Source organism: Myxocyprinus asiaticus, chromosome 41 (genome assembly GCF_019703515.2).
Source record: "Myxocyprinus asiaticus isolate MX2 ecotype Aquarium Trade chromosome 41, UBuf_Myxa_2, whole genome shotgun sequence".
NCBI classification, from domain to species: Eukaryota; Metazoa; Chordata; class Actinopteri; order Cypriniformes; family Catostomidae; genus Myxocyprinus; species Myxocyprinus asiaticus.
Genome location: NC_059384.1, coordinates 18,743,829 through 18,766,782, shown reverse-complemented (window position 1 = coordinate 18,766,782; position 22,954 = coordinate 18,743,829). Strand labels below are relative to the sequence as shown.

At 38.3% G+C, this 22,954-nt stretch overlaps 1 protein-coding gene across 2 annotated transcripts in view; it reads right to left on the bottom strand.

Moving 5' to 3' along the window:
• LOC127431520 (contactin-associated protein-like 2) overlaps nt 1-22,954 on the bottom strand; it is a 588,401-nt gene that overhangs the window by 210,725 nt on the left and 354,722 nt on the right. For both annotated transcript variants that reach the window (XM_051681959.1, XM_051681960.1), the window contains 3 exons: nt 10,000-10,106; nt 7,731-7,850; nt 6,068-6,268 (listed from right to left, as the gene is read on the bottom strand). In XM_051681959.1, coding sequence (XP_051537919.1) covers nt 6,068-6,268; nt 7,731-7,850; nt 10,000-10,106 — 428 coding nt within the window. The remainder of the gene's footprint in view (nt 1-6,067; nt 6,269-7,730; nt 7,851-9,999; nt 10,107-22,954) is intronic.

The following is a 22,954-nucleotide window of genomic DNA, read 5'->3' as shown; positions in this document are numbered from 1 at the left end:
GGGGTTAGACTTAATGGTTACGTTTAGTTTTGAATTTGGGGTTATACTTAGGAAAAAATCTTATTTACATAATGAGTTGGTTCTTTGTATTTCTCTTTGGGAGTAGAAATCATACGTTTTTGATTTTGCCATCTTGTACAGTGAAGATGGATGCAGCAGTTTAGTGGGAATGCCTACTAGCAACCAACTGCAGAGAAACTCGGTGACCTGCAGCGATTTCATAAATTTAAAGTGTGAATGCACTTTTATGCATTACAGTAGTTAACAAAAAAACATACAGACATGTTTTAGCACAGAGTACCAAATGGAAACATAAATTACATTTTATCTGTTGAGAAAATAATGTTTTGCTTGAGGAAAGTATTTTCAGATATACTGTAGAAAATGTACACAATGTACAATGTAATAAGATCACAGAATAGACATGGTACAGAATGCCAGAGACTGAATGAATAATGCCTGCATTTGAATTTTTTAACTCAGCTCAAGTCTTTTCAATTTTCCCAGTGATCAAAACGAGGAATGCTTTTAATTGTGTAGACATTCATGCACACAGACAAAAACAGATACAGACCACAATGACAGTTCACGGCTCAATGTCTGCTCTTATTTATCTGCTCTAATTATACAATCAGCCACAGTTTCCCTCTGGCAATGTGCTGTATGTTTATTATGATTGGACAAAAAAAGGAGACAAAAAGGAAAACACTTTTCTCAACTCATCATCATCACACACAATTTTCTTTGTGTGACAGCAGAGGCCTAATCACAGTGGAAAGTGGTTAATTTAGCTGTTAGGAGGACAATTTAAATACAAATGGACCCCTGGTCCCTCTGAAGGGGACAAGGAATAAACAAAACGTCACTGTTGATCGTGCTGTAATAGGAAGAGTTGACATACGGACATGTACAGCAGACATCTCTCAACTCTGCACTCCGTACTGAGCTAATAGAGGTCAAAAGGCGCGAGAACACTTGGGATAGCAGAGACTATGAGAGACACGAGAGACAGGAACATAACAACCTGACAGCTCATCCATGTGAGGCTTGAAGGTATCAAGAAATTAGGACAATTACAGTTTAACTTCCCAATTACCCAACATAATGCACACTGGGTGCAATTCTGATTTAATGCTTCATTTGGTTGCAGAATGTCAGCCCTCCTCATAATTTGATGAAATCTGACAGTCAATTTAGGAAGCATATTTTTGGAAATAGTTTTGTTCTGCTGTCTCTTAATATGTGGCTGAATTCTAGACTTAGACCTCATCAGTTTTCTAAAGGGATTATTCAGATTGTGTGACATGGACATACACTAACTGAAAAGCAGATTAATTGCACTAGTTGTGATACACTACTGCCCATCTATTGAGCATATGCTCAATCAAACAAAAGTAAATGTGGTAACTGGCTGAAAACTTCCCTTTAATTGCTAGAAGGCAGTTTGCAACTAACAACCACACCAATCCCCCAAAGTGTGACATTGTCTGGCCATTAAAAAGAAATAAATTTACATGAAGACATCAAAACAAGTCAATCACACAGTTAAATCATGCAAAACAAGAAAATATGCTTTCGTGCATGAATAAACCCGGGGGCACACAAACACTGAGGAGGGCACTGTACATTCTGCAAACGAACTCTCCGGTTTGACAACACAGCGCATAACTCTACTGAACTTATTGTCATTCGGTAAGATTTAATGAAGAGCAGAGAGCAGAACTGTGGATGGACTAAATAATGGTCCACTGCACATCACCAGCTATCATCCGCTATACATAGTTCCTGCATATGACTTATTAATAATTACCACTGTGGGAGGAAAGTCGATTAAAAAAATATATAAAAAATAAATCACACAGTCAACTTTAACTCAACCATTTCTCCATGATCAGTTCAAATTATTACTTGGCAATGGCATTCTTACAGACTTGCCAATAGGGAAATTTAAATGAAAATAAGACAAATAGGTGTACTCCACATAAACAGCATTAGTAAAAATGATTTACATATAATAATAATAATAATTATTGTTATTATTATTATTATTAATATTATTATTTTATTTAAAATGAATGCTCTTTAGACCATAATTTTACATGAAAAGTACTGATTAATTATTACTTTTTATGTATTTTTGTGTAATAAAATCCGATGTTCAAGTTTAGATGTTAATTTTCTTGTTGCAGTGAATTACTGCTAGTCTCTGCACATTCAATAAGGCTGGTGGAAATCAGTACACTGCATGCATCTCCTCTGTCCTTGCCTGCACTGACACATATGGTTAGACTGGTCTATGTGCTATATTCTGTTAATTCCTAATGGAACAGATATGGTAACCTACACACTGCACTCAAAAAAGTATTTTTTCTGCTTGTTCAGTTTACTTAATTAAAATAAATTAAATCAATACAATTCTAGAACATTTTATCACAACTTGATTTCACTGCGTTCTATCCATTTACATTTGTAAAATGGAAGTTTACTTAATCCATTTGAGTTGGGACTACATGAATACTTTTTGTGGTGTTAATGTAGCATTGATAAAACTGGGTGGGGGATTTCCATTTCCCAGCATGCTTTGAATGGGACTCGATATGGAGGGTAAATGTTAAAATGTATTTTATGTGTTTTTGTGCAAGATGAACATAAATGGACATACTTCTTAGTGTTTAATGTTTTGCTATGTTGAGATTTAGAAGAGTTTCTGTTATTTTGAAATTTTTTGGGGGGGGGGGTCACCATTCTGGTGAAGAGTGGAGCTTGAACTAACGATGAGGACAGGTAGATGTCACATATGAAATTGATTGCTCGCTTCATTGAGCAATTGCTGTGCTAGCCATAGCATAGTTACTTAACTAAACTCTGTGGTACTTCCAACCAGCATGTATTTAATGTATTTATTTAATAAAGAAATAAAAGTGATTTATTTGAGTTACATTGACATTTGTCAATTTTGTTGAGTTTAACCAATTTAACTAGGTTCATTCTACACAAAGTGTTTGTGTTGAGATTACATAGCAATTTTAAGTGAAGATAACCACTGTCCATGATTAAATCAAGTTCAGCCAAAAAGCTATTTTTTTATGAGTGTGCAGCAAATACGGACATAACTTGTGTTCTGTACTCTCACAGTGGTATAATTTGGTTATATAAAATAACAATCACATTTTACATCCAAATTTAGTCCCAAAAAGTGTATTTACATTAAATTTGTGTGTAGTGTGTAGAGAGCTGAATTGAGCAACTAGCTGTTAATAAAGAGCATCTGAGATGTGTCTCTCTTCTCCTGGTGCAATGTGAGCAAATCACTGAGACTGAGGTGTCCTGACTCATTTGCAAATTTTGACACCTGTCTGCACAAAGACCAAATGGTTAAAGGTGCAATATGTAAAAAAAAAAAATTTTTTGCCACTGTGTGAACGGCTTGTAACGCAACTTAATAAATGAGCCCTTCCCGGATTTCCTTGGTTGCCTATTAAAGCCTGTAGATTAATTTTCATGGGAAGGGAGTGGGTCGGTTTTGACGGGAAAATCCAAAGGATGTGACATTTATGCGCGCTCCCAGCACAACACCGACTCCTACACAAACTCAGAGTAAGCCAAATAAATAAATAAATACAAATTATCTACTGAATCCCATCTGGCTAAGTGGGAACGTGATTGTGGTCGAGTGAAAACTAGAGTGAACATTGGCAGGGCATTTGATTCCTGGAGGGACCTTTGTTTAGTTTTGGGGATCAAAACCGACCCTGAATTGCCGTTCTTCTTATTGGACAGGTAAGCTTACATAACTGCAAAGCATGTGAAATATAGTGCCATAAGGATTGATCTGTGTAATTTTAGCTAACTTGATCTTGCCTTGTCATAAACAATGTTAATCTGTAATTATTCAGCAAGGTAAACTACAATAAAACATGAAATGAATGCTAGACAATGTTCAAGATAATGCAAAAAGCTCCATTCATTAGTGTAAAGTAACTTGGTTATACAGAAAATATATACAATCTATTATTATAAAACAATAGCGCATCGATATATCAAAATGACAGTTGTGATGGAATCACATCAATACTGGATTGTGTCAACATATTTATAATGTACAGTCTATTTTATAAACAGCTACTGTCATCATCCACCAAATTTAGCTAACAGCTACTGATAAAGCTGGCTAGCTAGCTAACGCCGACATAGGCTATCATATAAATGCAGTCAATGTATCATGCAAAGAAAAGTGATTACTTCAAACTACAGTCTCACATAATCAGACCTATATCCACACTTTGTTTTAGCCCTGTTCCAGCACTGGATAGTCAAATATAATATATAGTCTCAAAGTTTGTAGTAAAACAATCATAACTGTGTAATTTTAATTATGCTACCTCATCTGTCAGCATGATGCCGGTGAATTACACTGTCTCTTTGTACGTTACGTCATTGTTTTGGCCAATGCTCACGTCCCTATGGAGTGTGTGCACGAGCGTGAGCACGTGCAACAGGTAGCTGGCTGCAGTTCACTTAATGGCCACAGGTGTCATTAATAACAAGGGTTACCATTTTTTTTTCTCAGCCGAACACCTAGAGTATGATCTAAATTCTAATCTAATCTAATCTAATCTACAATTTACTATGATCTAAATTGACTGGTTTTTGATAGTTTTTCTATATTTCTTCATACACTATAATTTAATTTAAAAAAAATAAAAAAAAGTTCTAATTTTTTTTTTTTGTTTGTTTTTTTGTTTTTTTGTTTTTTGGGCATTGGCATTTCTATATGCCCCTAGGGGTTCACATTTTGCCCAGTTTATTCGGTTGATTCAATGGATTTACTCCCACATTTAAATGTGGTGGTCACTTCAAAAACCTTGCAGCGTGTATGTGGCCTCTATGAACTATATAAGGCAAGCAAAGCGAGAAGGAATGAAGTTAAAAGGAAACTAAGAGAGAACCCCAGAGGAAAGACACCACAGTAAGGGCAGAGGCACTTTACAAAGTCAGATTAGTAGAACATGCATGGCGGCCCTCACTGTGCTGCATGCTCATTAATAGATTAGCATCAGCACCCAGCAACACAGCCACGCTGCAAATTGTTATTGCGACCTGTAATCAGAAAATGGGTCGTCAGAGTGCCAGGGGATAGCACAAAGACTGGTAGAGAAGAGCAAATAAGAGTGAAGGTGAATGATCATGGGCAGCAGGGTAAAAGAAAGCAAGGGATGAAGAAGCTTAAAGAACAAGAAATGGAGAGAGTTTGAAAGACGTCAATCTGAATTAACATGTTAAATTGACAGCCCTATTTTTTCAGATACATGTATATAATTTGACAATTTAAAACTTAAAGAGTTTAACTTGAGGTAAAATTGGAAAAGGCATCCTATTTGCATTACATTCTATTGTATAATTACTGTTCATGTTAACCTTTTGCCAATTTTCCACAGCCAGAACAGCTTGGGAATTTAACTTGTGTAAATAGCTAATTAGAACTTAGAGTGCACACAGAACTATTAGCAAGTACAACTTTTGATGCCCAACCTGTTAAAAAATGTTTGTAAATGTGTTAACTTGCTTCTCAAACACTGTTGTTCTGCTAGATATGATAACAAAACTTCTGCATCTTAATCATTACATTCAACCGTAATCAGTTATTACATCCAGATGCTAGCCAACACATATCTACAGAGAGCGTAAATACAGTAAACCTCAATCTTGAAATCAAGCCATTATAGTATACCAAGGCATATTCTGGAGGTGGTCTGGATGGATACTGCAGTCTTAGAACTGGGCAAATAGCCAAAAACGTGGGTTTCAAACATAAAACAGGGAGAGAGGGAGTGTTTCAGCGTTTAGAGGGCTATTAAGGTTGCAATCCTAGTCCACCATCAGTTTACCCGGATACCAAGACACTTGACCCGTATTTTGTTGTGGTAGGAACTATCAGTAGAGTAGGATAAAATCACTTTTTATTTTAGTTTCAGATAACCTTCTAACACCCTGCACTGACACTGCAAGCATCCGTATTCTGCAATGCCATCACACTCAAAAACACACTCAGCCTGACTCTCTTTACCTGGTGTGTTGAGTAGGCGTGACATTCGGCAGACATAGGAAATGTGCTGTTCGCAGTGTTCAGCACTATTGGTTATGGCTGTGACCTGCTCCATAGAGGCACTATAGTTCAGCTGCAGTACTGTCCGTTTGTCCCGGCTAGAGCCTGTCACTGCTGTCTGTGCTGGCAGGTTATTCACCACAGTTGTCCACACCTTGTCCTCTGAAACGTGAATATGATAATGGTCATAAAAAGTTGAAGCCACTGCAATAAAAGCTTCAAAGATTTGTTTTAAATATTCATAAGTATGAACCTTTATGAGCATGTATTGTTAATGTATCTATTTTTGTTACAATGTAATTACTATTAGTAATAACTGTAATAAAAATGTAACAAATTCACAATCTATATGTCCAGTACTAAGTAATGGATACCATACAGCCAGTCATTTTTCATAAAATACACCCCAGACCGTGTGATCATGTCTTGAATCATCATCGGTGGGGTTATTTATAGTCATGGCTGAAGGGGTTCAGGCACTCCACTTCACATCTTGCCTGACAACACCGTTCAGCCATGATGATATACACAATATAGCAAGGCCTGTCATGCCTTACTGTTTTTATAAAACGGTCACCACATAATAAAAACATTAACGAGACAAATGTTCATTAAAATGTTATATTTTGTAAATAATAAATAATAAATGCCATCCTTCCACCAGAAATATACTGTAGTCCCTGGCAGTTAACGGTAAACATAATGTTGCTAGGCAACAAGACCATAGCTGGGTGCTGCAGAGTAATACAAATAGAAGTTCCGTGACGAGGTCAGAGCTGTGCTTTATCATTAATAAAGCATCAAGACCAATCAGCATCCAGGACTAGAACTATCAGTTTTAGAATGGGGGGGGGGGGGGGGGGGTAGATAGTTCCCCTCTGGGTAATTTTAACTGCACATATAGTTAAATAAAGTACATATCTGTACATAAAGTTCAATTCATTGCAATATTTCCTACCTCTTCCTACCAGTATATGACATTTTGGAACTACCACACATCTTTTTTTTTTCTTCTTCTAAAAACGTTGCATAAAGAGCTGAATATGGTTTTGCATATTTTTCAAATCCACCTTATCCTCTGGACATAATTTTGCCTTCCCACCAAAGATTTACCCTTCAAAAAGCTGTTAAATGAACATTTCTTTTTTTTTTTTTTTTTTTCAAATTTGACACTTTCTTTTCAGAGGGAATTTTGCTCTACACCATGTCAGTTCAGGGATTTCCTATGCTCTGAAATGACAAGAGTCCCTGTCCTCAAATGATAACATTTTATTTTCTGATGTTCCAACATACAGTTTATGTAAGAAAGCTTTTTTTTTTTTTTTTTTTTTTTTTGTGGATCAGTGGGAACTTTGGTGGTACAGCCAGTTTGGCAGTGATGGGATGTTGCTTGGTTGTCTTGGAAACAAATGTTTTGAGATGTTAAAGTAAATTATTATCTGGCAAAGCAATAGTGTTTTTAGGAGCCTTACTCCAAGGCTTGGAAATATGCAGTTTTCTAAAGCATGTAACAGTAAAGGGATTGTTTTATTAATCAGGTGTGAGAGACTGTTCTCAGAGGGCTTTCTGGGTTGGAAGTACTATGGTATAAAACAAATTAAAAAAATAATAATACACATTTTACCTGTCATGTTGCAGATGACTTTGAATGGACCTAATGGTCCACTTCCATCTGGGTCAATCCAATAGGCATCAGAAGATCTTCCCAAGTGCTTGTAGGCTTCACAGGACTGCTCATAAACAGCTTTAAGAAAGAAGGAAATTTATACAAAATGGTAATTTTTGCAGATGCACCTTTCATCATCTTAATTAAAACCCTAAAATTAATGAAGAAGACAATATTTTCCTTTCATTTGGATCTTCCCCAGAACTGGAGTATGTGATGGTGGAAAACTAATTAGATTGGATAGTGAAATTAAATCACCAAATGCTGTGCACACTATGTTTATTTACTGAGATTGTAATTTGAAAATGTCACCATTGTGCTCCCGAGCAAGATGCTTCGGCACTAGTCTCCAGAGCAAACATAAGGGAGCTATCCCCGCAATTCGCATATTGTAAGTTGCTTTGGATGTAAAGCATCCTAAACTAAATTTTCATTCTGTTTTTCATAACCATTTTCCCATGCGCTCTCTGAGTCATACAGTATAATTAAACTGTATGATTTTTTGGTGCTGTGCTTTAAGTAACTCTGCCTTTGCACATGAAATTTGCTGTCTGGTCAATAGTTGTAAACTGCCCCAGCCATCGTTAACAGCCTCTTCAGTCTGTATTACATAGCGGAACACAAAACAATCCATGCTGAAATGTGCTGCAGGAATGGTTAAGAATGGATTGAAATGATTCTGGACCTTGTTAAAAAATAATAATAATAATCTGCTACTGCTGTCTAGGATTAATCGTGTCTATCCTATTTATATTACTTCAATAATTTGCTGAACATTGAAAAGCCATTGTTGACGTGCAGATGTGGGCTGTCATATGTTAATGCCTAAAACCTTAAAGCCATTTTTGTAGCTTCCTTTTAAAAAAATGTGTTTTTTTTTTTTGTTGTTTTTTTTTTGGACTGGGGAGGAGTTCTGAAAGTGTTTATAAAGTGCAATGAACTCGTTTAGCTAAAAAAAAAATAAAGGAAATGTTAATTTCTCATAATATGACCCCTTGACGAATCACCATCTATTTAACATTCTTAGTGCAAAAATAAGTAGAGTATTTTGCACTGTTTCTAGTTTCTTTTTGCTTTATTATTGACTAGAACAACCTTGCTTTTGTCCTTGGAGAGTTGAAAGAGAAGTATAACTCAATAGAGTTAAACAACTTTTCTATTGACATGTGTAACTGAAGCCACTGTGTTACTCCCAAACACTTTTTCTCCTTATCTGTTGTAACTCCAGGGGTACAAAACAGATTTACTCTGTAGTGGTGCTGAACCACAGCTCTCAGAAGTCATTCCACAGAAACTTCACAGAGAATACAACAGCTCATTTTCCTATGAATCAATATGTATAAACAAACAGACAGAGAAAAGAAGACAGAGACCAGTGCAGATCTAAATTTGTAAGCTACTGACTGTTTGACAATGTTGGTCAGAATGATCTTTAGAACAATGTCTAAACATTTTTGTCTTTTATTGAGATAAAGGTATGGCAGATTTATTTTAATGCATGCCATATCTTCAAAAATCGAAATCATCTGTTTGAAATCAAGTCAAAAAGATAATTTATTATGACTGTATCGACATGGCTACTTGGTTTTTCCAATGTCTAAATTATCTGTTTAAAATCAAGTCAAAAATATTATTTATTATGACTGTATCAACCTGGCTATTCGGTTTTTCAAACAAAAATCATTTTTAAGGGTTAGGTGAAAATAGATCTTCAGTTAACAATTGCACTGTACCTTTTACAGTGCACCAATATATTTAAATAATCAACACTAAATTATTTTCTGAAAAGTGTACAGTGAAAAAATTGTTTGTCCCACAATTAGGCATCTCAGAACATGCACTCAGAGGTAGCTGCTATGCTACTGTACATGTGTGTACAAGAAGCCTTTAACATCACCAGTACCTTAATCACAGGTTAAGCACATAGAAAAAGCAAATACTCTTAGGCAGAGCCATGACATTTCTCATAAAGGTCGTCTTTTCTTCATATTTCCCTTTATTAAACAGAAAATGCAATGCATTTGTTAGTTCTAGGTTGTTTCTGTAGCAATGCACAAGGTGAGGTTGATACACAATACTCTCTCATTTTTAAACAAGCATAATATGTATCAGAACAAAAAATGAGCGATTACACACATACACATATGCACAGATTGCACGCACATATTCTGTATCCCTTTAAATAAACAGAAAAAAGACACAAACACATGCAAACTCACATACTTACATGTATGACAGGTAGCTCCAGTATACCCCGTCCCATCACATGTGCATGTAAACCTTTCCCAGGTCTGACTGCATCTGCCTCCATGTTCACAGTGGTTTGGCATACATCTGAAAAAGGAGGACAGTGTAGAATAACACATTTAAAATACAAAGTTGTATTGTACATGCAGGCTGATCCTTTTCTTTAATAGAACAGTAATTTTACAATTATCCTTTAGTGCAGTTTATTTATTTATTCTGAAGCACTGACAACAGTTTTATAATACTCTTAATATGGGCACTCATTAAAACACTGCTCCTAGTAAGTAATTTACTTTATAAAGATCTTACTGTTACAATGGTAAAAGACACACACACACACACACACACACACACACACACACACACACACGCATGCACGCACGCACACACACAAGATTTGTCATACAGAGCCATACAGATTTGCCAGCATCTTTTATCTTAGTCTCAGTCAAAATACTAATTAAAGCTCCAAAGTTAAAACAATTAATGGCTTCACTGACTTTCCCCTTAACTTAATTAAGAAACAGTCATCTTCAAAGGTGCATTCAATTGGCCATGGATCAAATCTGGAGTCTGGGGATGAGGTGCTTGTTCTGTGGTAAGATTGTGTTGAATGTGAATTGTCCATTTTCAGAGCTCCTCATACAGTCCTGCCAACTGTATGTCAAATCCATTAACACGGCTGAACGCGATATGAAAAGACATTAAGGAACAATCCCATTGGAGTTAATACACGTAAGGCCAGTACCTCAGGGGAGGAGCTGTGCTGTGATAATGCCAAATACGATAAACCATACCAGATTAACAAGTTCTTCTGCACTGCTCTTGCTGTAAGTTTCTGGAGCAGTGCAGTAGTTTTCATATAGGATGACATGTCTAGATTAATTGGGTTACCTCATTGGCCATCTGTGCCTGGAGGGTAAAGGTACAGTGAGAAAGTTTATGCTGTTCATTAATCAAACTCCTATAACAGAGCAGTCCCTGAACATCTATGTGGGCACTAATGATGACCCAATAATAAAAGTCAACATTCTCAACAGCAACATGTCACTGTGAAATGGCCAAAAGCATGCAGACACCTGAACCCCACACCGATATGTGCTTGTTGAATATTTCATTTTAAAACCATATACATCCCTCCCTTTGCTGTAACAACTTCCACTCTTCAGGGAAGGCTTTCCACTAGATTTTGAAATATGGCTGCAGGGATTTGCTCTATTTCAGACACAAGAGCATCAGTGAGGTCAGGTCTGGGTTTTGCACAGGCTACCTGAGTCAGTAAACAATTCCTTTATGAACCTCATTTGCACAGGGACATTGTCATGCCGAAACAGAAAAGGACCCTCCCCAGACTGCTATCACAAAGTTGAAAATACAATTTTTTCTAGAATATCATTGAATGCCATATCATTATGAACAGTATTTTTGTAAGAATTACTGGAATAGAAGGGTAATCTAATTAAATCACTAGGGCTGGGGAAATTAATATGTTCATTTGAAAGTGTTCAAATAAATTATGCAATTGTTGTGGCTTCCATTTTCTCCCACTTCCTATAGCTTCTATGGTTATATGTGCATGCAAATTATGCCCGTGAAATACTTTACTATGTCTCATATTCTGGTACATGAGTGCTTAAGATTAAACGCTTTTGGAGCACTTGATGTGTGCACACACTGTCTGCAGTGGTTAGTACCAAATTTACATGAAAATAAACACGGATTAACATGCATGCTTAAAAGAAAGCACTCTGGTTGCACTTTAATGTAATACTTGCAAGATGGAAAATATTCTTTGTTCTTACAGGATCATACAAAGTTAATGACATGTAGTGACACAGATGAGGAGATGAGTCACTTACTGTATTTCTATTGTACTGGACTGCCTTATTTGTGAAAGTGAAATTAGGAACAAATTCTAATACTTTAATAGTTGGCTGGGTTGCAAACACAGAAGTCTGGATGTAACTAAATCAAAGACAAAAGCTGACCAAAAAGATAAATATTTTAAATATTTGTAGCCTAGGTATTTTGATTCTTATATTATTATGTCATTCTGTCATTCTACACTTATTCAATATTTTCAAAGTTTTCAAAGCCTTAAAATGATAAATAAATGGCCTCATCATTAGGATTATATGTATTAGACTTAAAGCGGTCGCACACCGTACAAGAAACGCCAGGCCGCATCACGGGTAGGAAACGGCACAGGTGGCAAACAGTACACACAAAAGTTACCAAGGTTTTTCCATTCTTCAAGAATTATCAAAGTGACATTGATGAGTTTTCAGGTTAGTGAATGAAACTGGTGTAACTGTGCAAGCTAAATGATTATAAATGGCTATGTAAATTTTGCAAGTTTTCTATCTATAGCACTGTATGGGCTTCATAAGCTGTCAAACCACAAAAGACTTGTAACTGAAAACACATTTTGTTGGCTATATGAAAGAAACATATACAGAATATATAATCCAGTGATGGTTAGAGTAAATAAATGTCCTTAGATAATAATTTTGGACCAATATAATATAAAACTATGCGAGTTGCGCTCTGTGGCAATGCAGAAATTTGATCACCATCTGGAGTCGTAGCTGGGTGCCACCGACTGACGCCGAACGGCAGAGGCGGTGTGCATAAATTCACAGAATTTTAGAACGCACCATGTCGTCCACCAGACGTATCTGGTGTGCGACCCCCTTTACATGGTAAGTGATAGTTATATTGTTAAACACAGTTTTTTGTATGACAATGAATCGTCTAACATGGTTAATCAGCGATTAATGGAAAAAAATTATGCATGATCAAGCTCGATTAAAGGCTATTTAATCCTTACTGGGAGAACAGGCTTCTTTTGGTTCACTTAAAAAATTTAACGAAATGCACTGATGTTTTTGTTCTGCTTAGTTGTTGTTTTTTTTATTTATTTTTTAAATTTTTTTTTATATATAGTTCTCATGTTTGTCCTGCACACATGCCTGAAATTCTTGAACTGGGAGAGCTCGGCTCATCGAAGAGCATTAGTGATTGGTTGTAACTAATCACACTCAACTAAATAGTTTTAAAATAATGCTGCACATTGGTATACACACAAGCTTCATCTGCCTATGGTGCTTAAGTACATTCATTAGAAAAAAGTTTGGTTTCTTCCATTGTATAAATTAGGCTTGAATTGGGAATAGCCAGAACTCTTAATTACAAGGTGTTCACATACTTTAGGCCATGTATCTTGGTAATAGCTCACCTCTTGCACACTGGCAAAGATTTTAACATTGTTCTTGGCCAAGCAGGGAACTGGAGATTGCAGAGCAGTGAGCCTGAACAAGCATTTCCTGTGCATGGTCACTTAGCATCCCAGAGATTTCCATCACGATTTCCCAGAAGAAAGATAAAGGGTGCAAAAGTAAATGTGTGCGTGTTTGCGTTTGTGTTAAGGAAATGTCTTATTGAAGGCTGGAGACCAGAGCATCGCATTTTTTCCCGCTCTGGCTGTTTACACCCCTAGCTGTGCTTTTGTGATGGAAAGTGACAGTTTTCTAATGCAACCATTATGAACAGTAAGATTACGTGGCTTAAAATGGCTCTGTGAGATTAGACTTGTTGGGGTGAGACACCAATCTGCATCTCCTCAGAGATGGGTACAGATTAGCTCATAGCGCCTCTCTTTCTTTCACACCCCCCATGCCATTACGTCAAACGTTTCACATGGTTATTTAAAATGAGTCACATTCTAAGAAAGCCCCTGGTACTTCGGCAGAGCAGCTTATGCATGAAATAGTTTGATGTGAAGGAAATTGATGTCTGTGAAATACTGTATGGCTGAGAAAAAACATCTTCCGGATATGACTAACTAAGAGCAAGGTTGTGTTTTTTAGTGTCTTCCTGGTGGGAGGACAAACATGGAATATTCTTTTACATGTCAAACACAGGGACACGTTTGGTAAAGGAGATTGATAGACCATCACCTGCCCTGATGAAAGTGAACATAAAATCAATGGTGTGGCGAGTGAGTGGCCCCCCTCCCCTCCGATTGCACATAATCACTGCGCTGGCACTGTGGAGCTTTGCCAGGGAAGCATCATTACATTGACGGAAAAACACACAGAGAGTGTTCAACATTCTCCTGCCTCCTCTATTATTACAGTTCATTCCATTCTGAGTGAAGGAAGGAAGAGGGAGTCTGTATCTAGACTGATCTAATAAAGGAAAGGATTTTCCTCCCAGCACCTAGAACTAACTGTACTGCAGTATAAAACAAAAAACATTAATAAACAGAGTGACACTGATGAGAAAAAAACTGAAACTAGCTTAAGTTGGTTTGCAGGTCCTAGCTGGTTTAAGCCAGTTTAGCTGGTCTACAAGCCTGGCCAAGCTGGTCTTCATCTGATCTAGCTGGTCTCCCAGCCTGATCAGTTGACAATTGCCCCAAACCCCTCTAAAACCAGCAAAACAGGCCAGCCTAACCAGCTTGGCCATGGTGGGAGGCCAGTGAACCATCTTAGATTGGTATAAGCTGCTTATATAAGCAGGAGACACTGCAATAAAGAAAGAGCATTTTATCTGAAAAATCATCTAAACTTTGACTGTCAGGTAGAAGGATGTAAATTTAAACACGGCTGTTAGCAAAAAGCAGAGATTCATTGGTGACGGTATAGAATGCTTGTCTTTAAATCATGTTGAGAATGTATTCAGCCCTGAGCTATAAGGCTAATGAGAAACATTAAAGCATAATGTATCATCACAGACAATTAAAGTGGAGTTTAAGCTTCTAACTGAGCTGCAAGGAATCTAATGGAATATAAACAATGGCTAAATGTGTCATTCTAGAGAAAAAATAAATGAGCTACATATTTATAAATGAGCAAATGAATAAAAGAGAACAAATAGCTTTTCTTATTAAATGGCTATTCTTTACATGATTAGCCTCCCATGTGAATGTCAATGTTCCAGTATAGCTGGAGATATTTGTGTTATGATATGTAATAACACTTTGGAGAGAATTCACTAAATATTAATTTTGCCTACTGAGTGCAGTTTCTGTGCATGCTCTTTCTGTGTTGTTTTAGTGCCTAATTCACTAAAGGAACTACACAAATCAGCTAATGGCGTAAAATTTTTGTATTCACGGCCCAAGAATAGAGGCATTTTTGCACTAAAAAAATTACAACAACTTTAAATAGTATACTCATGGCCCAGCACTGCTTCAGTGCACATAGTAACCAGTGGTGTAGTCAGGGCCATACGCACGTTTACGCAGTATGCTTACTTGTTTCCCAGGGCTGTCTGCGTATAACGATTTCTAAGGATCAATATTTGCATATACCCTCTGTACACCCACTTGTTTTGCTGCTTCAGAAGTCCGTAATCTACTGTCGTTAGTTTCCCTTTAACTGAATTGGATGCTGTTTTGTGAAACTGGAGATTCTTTGTTGTAATTGGTGCATTATCAATTGAATTCTGCCATTCCCCGCCCCTGACAACCATTGACGCAGCCATCATCGACTGAGGAAATTTATGACAGTGAGTGGAGAGAGAGAGATTCACCTTTTTACCTCATTTTATCTGGTAAAATGAATTAACAAAATATGTCAAACATCCTGTAAAATAAGAAATCGTCCCATAATTAAGGGAAAAAATTTAGTTCCATATGAAATCCAAATGTGATGCCATTTGTCCCGTATTTTAGCATCACACACCCAAACTGCTAAGAATGTTTCACAAATCGAGAAAAATGGACCTGAAACACACACACATTCAAGTGAGCTGTGTGAGATATTGGCTGTTGCTTTACAAGGATTCTACACTTGACAGAAACGGCTGGGGGAAAGATCAATGACAATCAGCGCATTTTCTGTCAGAAGCAAGATAATTTGTCGAAATCATATAGCATTTGAGTGCATGTTAATTGTTTCCCACGATTGGGATTTTAAAACACCAGTAAACGCACCTATTCCTGATATGCCATTGCATTTTATTGCATTTGTCAGAACTTGTTCAGGAAGAGAGGTAAGAATTACGTCATGGTTACTTTCGTAACCTCCGTTCCCTGATGGAGGGAACGAGACATTGTGTTGATGTAGTGACACTAGGGGTCACTCTTGGGAGCCCGAAACACCTCTGATCTTTTGAAAAAAAGGCCAATGAGAATTGGTGAGTGGAATTTACATGCCACTCCCCCGGACATATGAGCATAAAAGGAGCTGGTATGCAACCACTCATTCAGGTTTTGTGCCGAGGAGCCGAGACAAGGTCTCAACCATTTCAGCGGGTAGTTCAGCGTTGTGGCAAGAGGGACACATCAGGGAACAGAGGTTACAAAAGTAACCATGACGTTCCCTATCTGTCACTCACTCGATGTTGTGTGGATGTAGTGACACTAGGGGTCCCTATACAAAAAGCCACAACTAGCAGAACTGTGTTACGTGGACTAGCGGTGTGAGACGGGAAGACCTTTGTGTGCCTCGTAGCCAGCGCATCAGGCTGTCACGTAACCTCCCCCAACGCTGCTATGAGCGTCGAACGGTCCTTCAGGAACAAGTCGACTGCCCAACAAATAGGGACAGGCTAGCCCAGCCGAGGCCTCTTTTCCCTCTTTTTTCTGCCCAAAAAGAGTGGAATTTTGTCAACGTACTGGGATCCACGAGTGTCCACATTGGAGGGGTGTCACTACCAAGGGGAAGACACTGCGGAGACCACACCCCGCCCAGAGAAGGGGGGTATTTTGAGTGTAAATATGTCACATGGTCTTTACCAAGCCTTGTCGGAAATATGTCATGTGGAGAGGTCCCATGGTAGGTCCTACCCAAAGGGGGAGGAGTTTCTACAAAGCATGGTGACCGGGGGCAGAGGGGCCCCTGCCCAAGGAAGACACAGTTTACTGACAGGGAAACTATTTTGCGGAAAATATCACATGGGGTTTCCTTCGGGGGAACCAGCATATGCGGAGCATCTACCTCAGTACAGGGCCTCATTAGCACACTTACTGAGCTGGCAGTGAGTTTCTCCGCAAACTCAACTGCCACAGGGCTAAGGAGGAAAGTCATCCAGGGATCACAGTCTGTGAACACTACTGGGAGTCAAGAGCACACGTCTTCCCCTCAAGGGAGGGGAAAGATGCTATGTCCAAGCGGTTCACCCAGCCAGTTGTCCCAGAACTTACCTGCTCGTGCCTGCCACTACTCGGGATGAGACCGGCTCAACCCGGAGATTGTAGAACCTCACAAAGGTGTTGGGTGTTGCCCAGCCCGCTGCTCTGCAGATGTCTGCCAAAGAGGTGCCACTGGCTAAGGCCCAGGAGGCCGCCACACTCCTGGTAGAGTGGGCTCGTAACCCCGCAGGGGGTGGCATGTCCTGAGCTTGATATGCCATAGTGATGGCGTCAATGACCCAGTGGGCAATCCTCTGTTTGGAGACAGCGCTTCCTTTCCGCTGACCCCCAAAGCAGACAAAGAGCTGCTTGGAGCTTCTAAAGCTCTGCGTGCGATCCAAATAGATGTGTAAAGCTCACACCGGACACAGCAACGCGAAGGCTGGGTCTGCCTCCTCCTGGGGCAGTGCTTGCAGGTTCACCACCTGATCCCTAAAAGAAGTCATGGGAACATTGGGCACATAGCCAGGTCGGGGTCTCAGGATCACGTGAGAGTAACCCAGACCGAACTCCAGGCACGATTTGCTGACAGAGAATGCTTGCAGGTCCCCTACCCTCTCGATGGAAGTGAGCGCAGTCAGGAAGGCAGTCTTCAAAGAGAGTGCCTTGAGCTCAGCTGACTCCAAGGGCTCAAAGGGAGCTCCCCGTAGGCCCTGAAGGACTACAGAGAGGTCCCACAGGGGAATGAGGCACGGTCTAGAGGGGTTCAACCTCCTAGCGCCTCTGTAAAAGGTGCCTCCCACGATCTTGTCAGCTCCTCATGCACTTCCGGGAAGAAAGGAACCGAGGCACGGCTGTGGGCGGCGCCCTGAGCCCAGGAACCAATCGTCGAGCCACGAGGGTTCAGGGGAGAGCGGAGGGTTCCACTCTAGCCCTACGCCCTGCAGCTGCCCGGGAAAGCATGTCCGTCATTTCCGTGTCGGCCTGAGACTGGGCGACCGTTCCCGATGGAGGAAGCCCAGTCGAAGCCTCAGCGTCAGACCGGACAAGCCCGCTCTCCGATGTTGCGCTCGATAACTCATCATCTTCCGGGGCGCCAGACGAGATGTCAAACCCACCCTGAGACGAGCCGGCGATCTCGCCCGAGAGCCCGATCGGGGCAAGCGAGCGTGCTGGGGAATGGGAGGTCCATGGGGGGATACCCGGCGGAGGTAGTCCCATTGAGGTCCCCAAATCGCCCCCAGTGCTAATGTTGCCATGGTCATGTTCTCGCAATGAGGACATGATCCATCCACGAACGATGTCTCCAGTTGAGCAGCGCCGAGACACATAATACAGCGATCGTGGTCATCAGAAGCAGAGAGATAGCGACCACAACCAGGAATAACACACAAACGGAAAGGCATCTTTAAAAAGATGTTCCGTGTGTGCCGCTCTTTTATGAATGTAAAATATACTCTTTTCAGAATATACTCTTTTTTTTGCTCTGACGAAGCGCCCAGGGGTGTTCTCTGCACTGCACAGGCACAGGGGGGGAGAAGCCGCTGAAATGTGCCATCAAATCCAGCAGTCTTTAGCGAGGTGAGTTCTTTTAAGAGGAATTGTATTCAGTGCACTGAATGCAACAGCTCGGCTCCGAAGAGAAAAATCTGAATGAGTGGTTGCATACCAGCTCCTTTTATACCCGTATGTCCAGGGGAGTGGCATGAAATTCAATTTTTTCAAAAGTTCGGAGTTGTTTCGGGCTCCCAAGAGTGACCACTAATTTCACTACATCGACACAACATCGAGTGAGTGACAGATAGGGAACTGCATTACTGCATTAATTCAAAATAAAAGTTCAGTAGTACAGGTTTAGTTACATTTTAGTTACATACATCTTACATTTCCCTTATGATAAGCACTATTTACTGCCAAAACAATGACACTAATACAAGGAGAAATACACTGTTACCTTTCTCTCTTCTTCCTGGTCATTGTATAAAAGCATTTTTCATTTAACGTTTTGTAGGGGATGTTCGCACTAAACACGTTTTTGCATCCGTCTGTGCAGTTTTTCAATGTAAAGCAGCGTCTCGCACAGGAACACCTGTATATATGGGTCATTCCTACAATTCTGTGACATTTAAGTCCACATTACAAATGTGTGTGGTATTTATATTGTTTAATTTCACCAGATTACAATTTTGATAGGCTTGTTAAAAAGAATAAAGAATTTTTATAATGTTACACTTCTGTGGGCTTAAAAGTTACATTTTAAATAATTGAAATCCTTTTCTATTGCAATGTGTCATTTCCTCATGTCCCAAAAACTGCATGTCAAACATATTTTTCCCCCACATACAGTTAAGAGTTTAGTGTTACATTCTCTCACTAACCTGTATTCAATTGTGGTAAATGTGTAATTTTAACACTGATAGTGGCGGGTTTTTTTGTGTGTCCCTTGACTTATTGCGCAAACTGTTATGTCATGATACCATGACCTTTCATTGAAGATATTTGTTAGGAAATAACATCAGCCATTCTGCAAAATTACTTTGAGTTATTTTAAGTTTATTACTCTATTGTTTTATTTATGTTTTCCTTTATTTTGTGGTGTTAGTCATATGTGATAGATATATGGGAAGATATATGGGAAATTAATATAATTTAAAATGTCAATATACAGTATTTATTTTAACAGAAATAAAATCATACATATTTGTTTACAAGATATCAATCACAGACCATGTAGTGGCTAATTTATCCACTGAATGTCCTCCCTGTTATTGTCCACCCTGATGCTGCCCATTTAACTGGATGGACATCTGAATTTTTGGTAATGCTTTAGAATAATGTTTCATACATAATAGGTAACTATGCAGGAATTAATGCAGGACAAATGACTCATTTTAAATGAGTTGTGCTACATTAACACTTCAGTCACTACTATTAACTAATACAGAAACACAGTTAACTAATCAGTAAGTAATAGCGATCTGATGACTGTGGTAGTTCACTGTTAGCTAATCATTATTTACTGAATTTGATTTGCCTCACTGAGAACTACTAACTAACTATGAGTAAATAATAATAGCTACTAATTAATTACTTATCACAACATTAACTCCTTAAAATCCAGTGTCTAAAAAGTGAACAATTTATTGTCAACATGAAATTGCATCATCAGCGTTCTTTAACCAGCAAACAGTTATGAACCTAACACCACTCTAAATCACTGGTTGACAGTCTCTGGTAGATTATCATGACTAGTCAGCTTACCTTAAATAAAGGGAATAAACTCTGTATTATTTGTGGTATATTTTGTAATCATTAATGAATAACGTGTGCATGTTACATAGTACATAATAAGTTCTTCTCAATAATTATCTTGGTTAACCCTTAGTAATGAGTCAAGTGTTACCACATCCATATGAATGAATTACTAATAATATGGAACAGTATTCTAAAGTGAAAATCATGGTAACTCACTATTAATTAATGAGATCTTATTGTGTTCTTTCTTATGAGTTAATGGTTATCTTGAACAGTATTATAAAGTGAAAACACATTATAAACCATTAAGGTGTTACTGGTCAGTTAATAGTGAATACTCAAGTATTTGGTTCAACATTTATTTATTTATTTATTATTCATTTATTTTCTCCCCTTTTCTCCCCAATTTGGAATGCCCAATTCTCAATGTGCTCTAAGTCCTAGTGGTGGTGTAGTGACTCGCCTCAATCTAGGTGGCAGAGGACGAATCTCAGTTGCCTCCGCGTCTAAGACCATCAATCTGCGCATCTTATCACGTGGCTTGTTGAGCACGTTACCGCGGAGACATAGTGTGTGTGGAGGCTTCACGCATTCTCCGTGGCATCCACACACAACTCACCACGTGCCCCACCGAGAGGGAGAATCACATTATAGCGACCACAAGGAGGTTACCCCATATGATTCTACCCTCCCTAGCAACCGGGCCAATTTGGTTGCTTAGGAGACCTGGCTGGAGTCACTCAGCTTTCCCTGGATTTGAACTCACGACTCCAGGGGTGGTAGTCAGCGTCTTTACTCACTGAGCTACCCAGGCCCCGGTTCAAAATTGTATTAATATATTCAGATACACACATACAAATAAGTTACATAAACATTCACACAGATTCAAAACATATTCTTGTGACATTATATTAATTGACCATATACTGCATAAAGGCTTGTGCTCACAGCTGCAGTCGTGAACAAGTGCCGGTGGCCTACATAAGTTTAATACACAGCGTTTAGCATAAATTACAATTTAATATAAATATATAAGTATAAATTTAGTATAAATTAATATAATTTCAACAATCAACTTATATAAAACAACCAATTAAGAAAAATAAAGTGCTGGCAAACAAGTGCACTGATCCCCAAAAGACTTAACCGGAAAATTGCGCTGCTCTGAGGCTGATTCCACCTGTCTGTGTACTTCCGCCCTGAACTGTTACTCCACTCAGTAGTGTTTCAGAAATAATTTAGAGTACTCTAAATTGTGTATTAAATGCTTACATGTGTTTATTTGCTCATCGAGACGCTCAGGAGCGACATGAGCAGAACCGCGCTCCTCATTTTCGTCAGGTTTTAGCCCCACCCACCTCATCAACTCCAGCATCGAATATCATGAAGCCTGATTGGATTAGAAGCTTGATGGACGTGTAGTTTTACAGTTTAGATTTTTTTGTTTGATTACATTAAGTTATTGAAATATAGAAAAAAAAGAATTGTTTTTTTATTTTCATATGAAAATGACTTAAATACAGCTCTCATGTGATAAACATATTTATGTTTCAAAAATTCTCTCTCTCTCTTTATAAGTGTATATATATATATATATATATATATATATATATATATATATATATATATATATATATATATATATTATAACTACCTTGAAAAATATGTTTGAAACCTTTTTTGAGAATTATTCAGTGTACACTTTTCATAGTGCAGGGAAAGTATTTTAGTATATACCATTTAGTAATTATATACAATTCATTTTTGAATCATAAATAAGTTTTTATAACATCCCTTTATTTAAGGTAAGCTGACTAGTCATGATTCTCTACCAGACACTGTTGACCAGTGATTTAGAGTGGTGTTAGGTTCTTAACTAATTTCTGGTTAAAGAACGCTGATGATGCAATTTCATGTTGACAATAAATTGTTCACATTTTTGACACTGGATTTTGAGGAGTTATTGTTGTGTTAAGTAATTAATTAGTAGTTATTATTTATTCATAGTTAGTTAGTAGTTCTCAGTGAGGCAAATCAAATTCAGTAAATATTGATTAGCTAACAGTGAACTACCACAGTCATCAGATCGCTATTACTTACTGATTAGTTAATTGTGCTTCTATATTAGTTAATAGTAGTGACTGAAGTGTTAATGTAGTACTACTCTTTTGTCCTGCATTAATTCCTGCATAGTTACATAATAAGTATGAAACAGTATTCTAAAGCATTACCGATACTTTTTTAGTAATTTAGCTTGACTAGTTTAACTAATACAATCATTAATATGTCCCTGTAATGATGAAACATGAAGAAACATGTAAAAGTATATTCTTACAATGTTACCTAATTGTAAGAATGACCCATTTACGATATGTACAGAGTTGCAGTTCCGCCTCTCTCTATACGCAGATTACACAGTCTACAGTAACAGTAAAGTACAAATGAAAAGGTTGCAGGTTTTTGCACTGAAATACCACTCACAAAAGTGGTACGACTGTTTAATGAATTAGCCACATTACATATTAATGGAATTTGTGATGTGAGTCTCAGGCACAAATACTTTCTAAGGAGTTCTCCATTTGTGCTTTCTTCATCTACA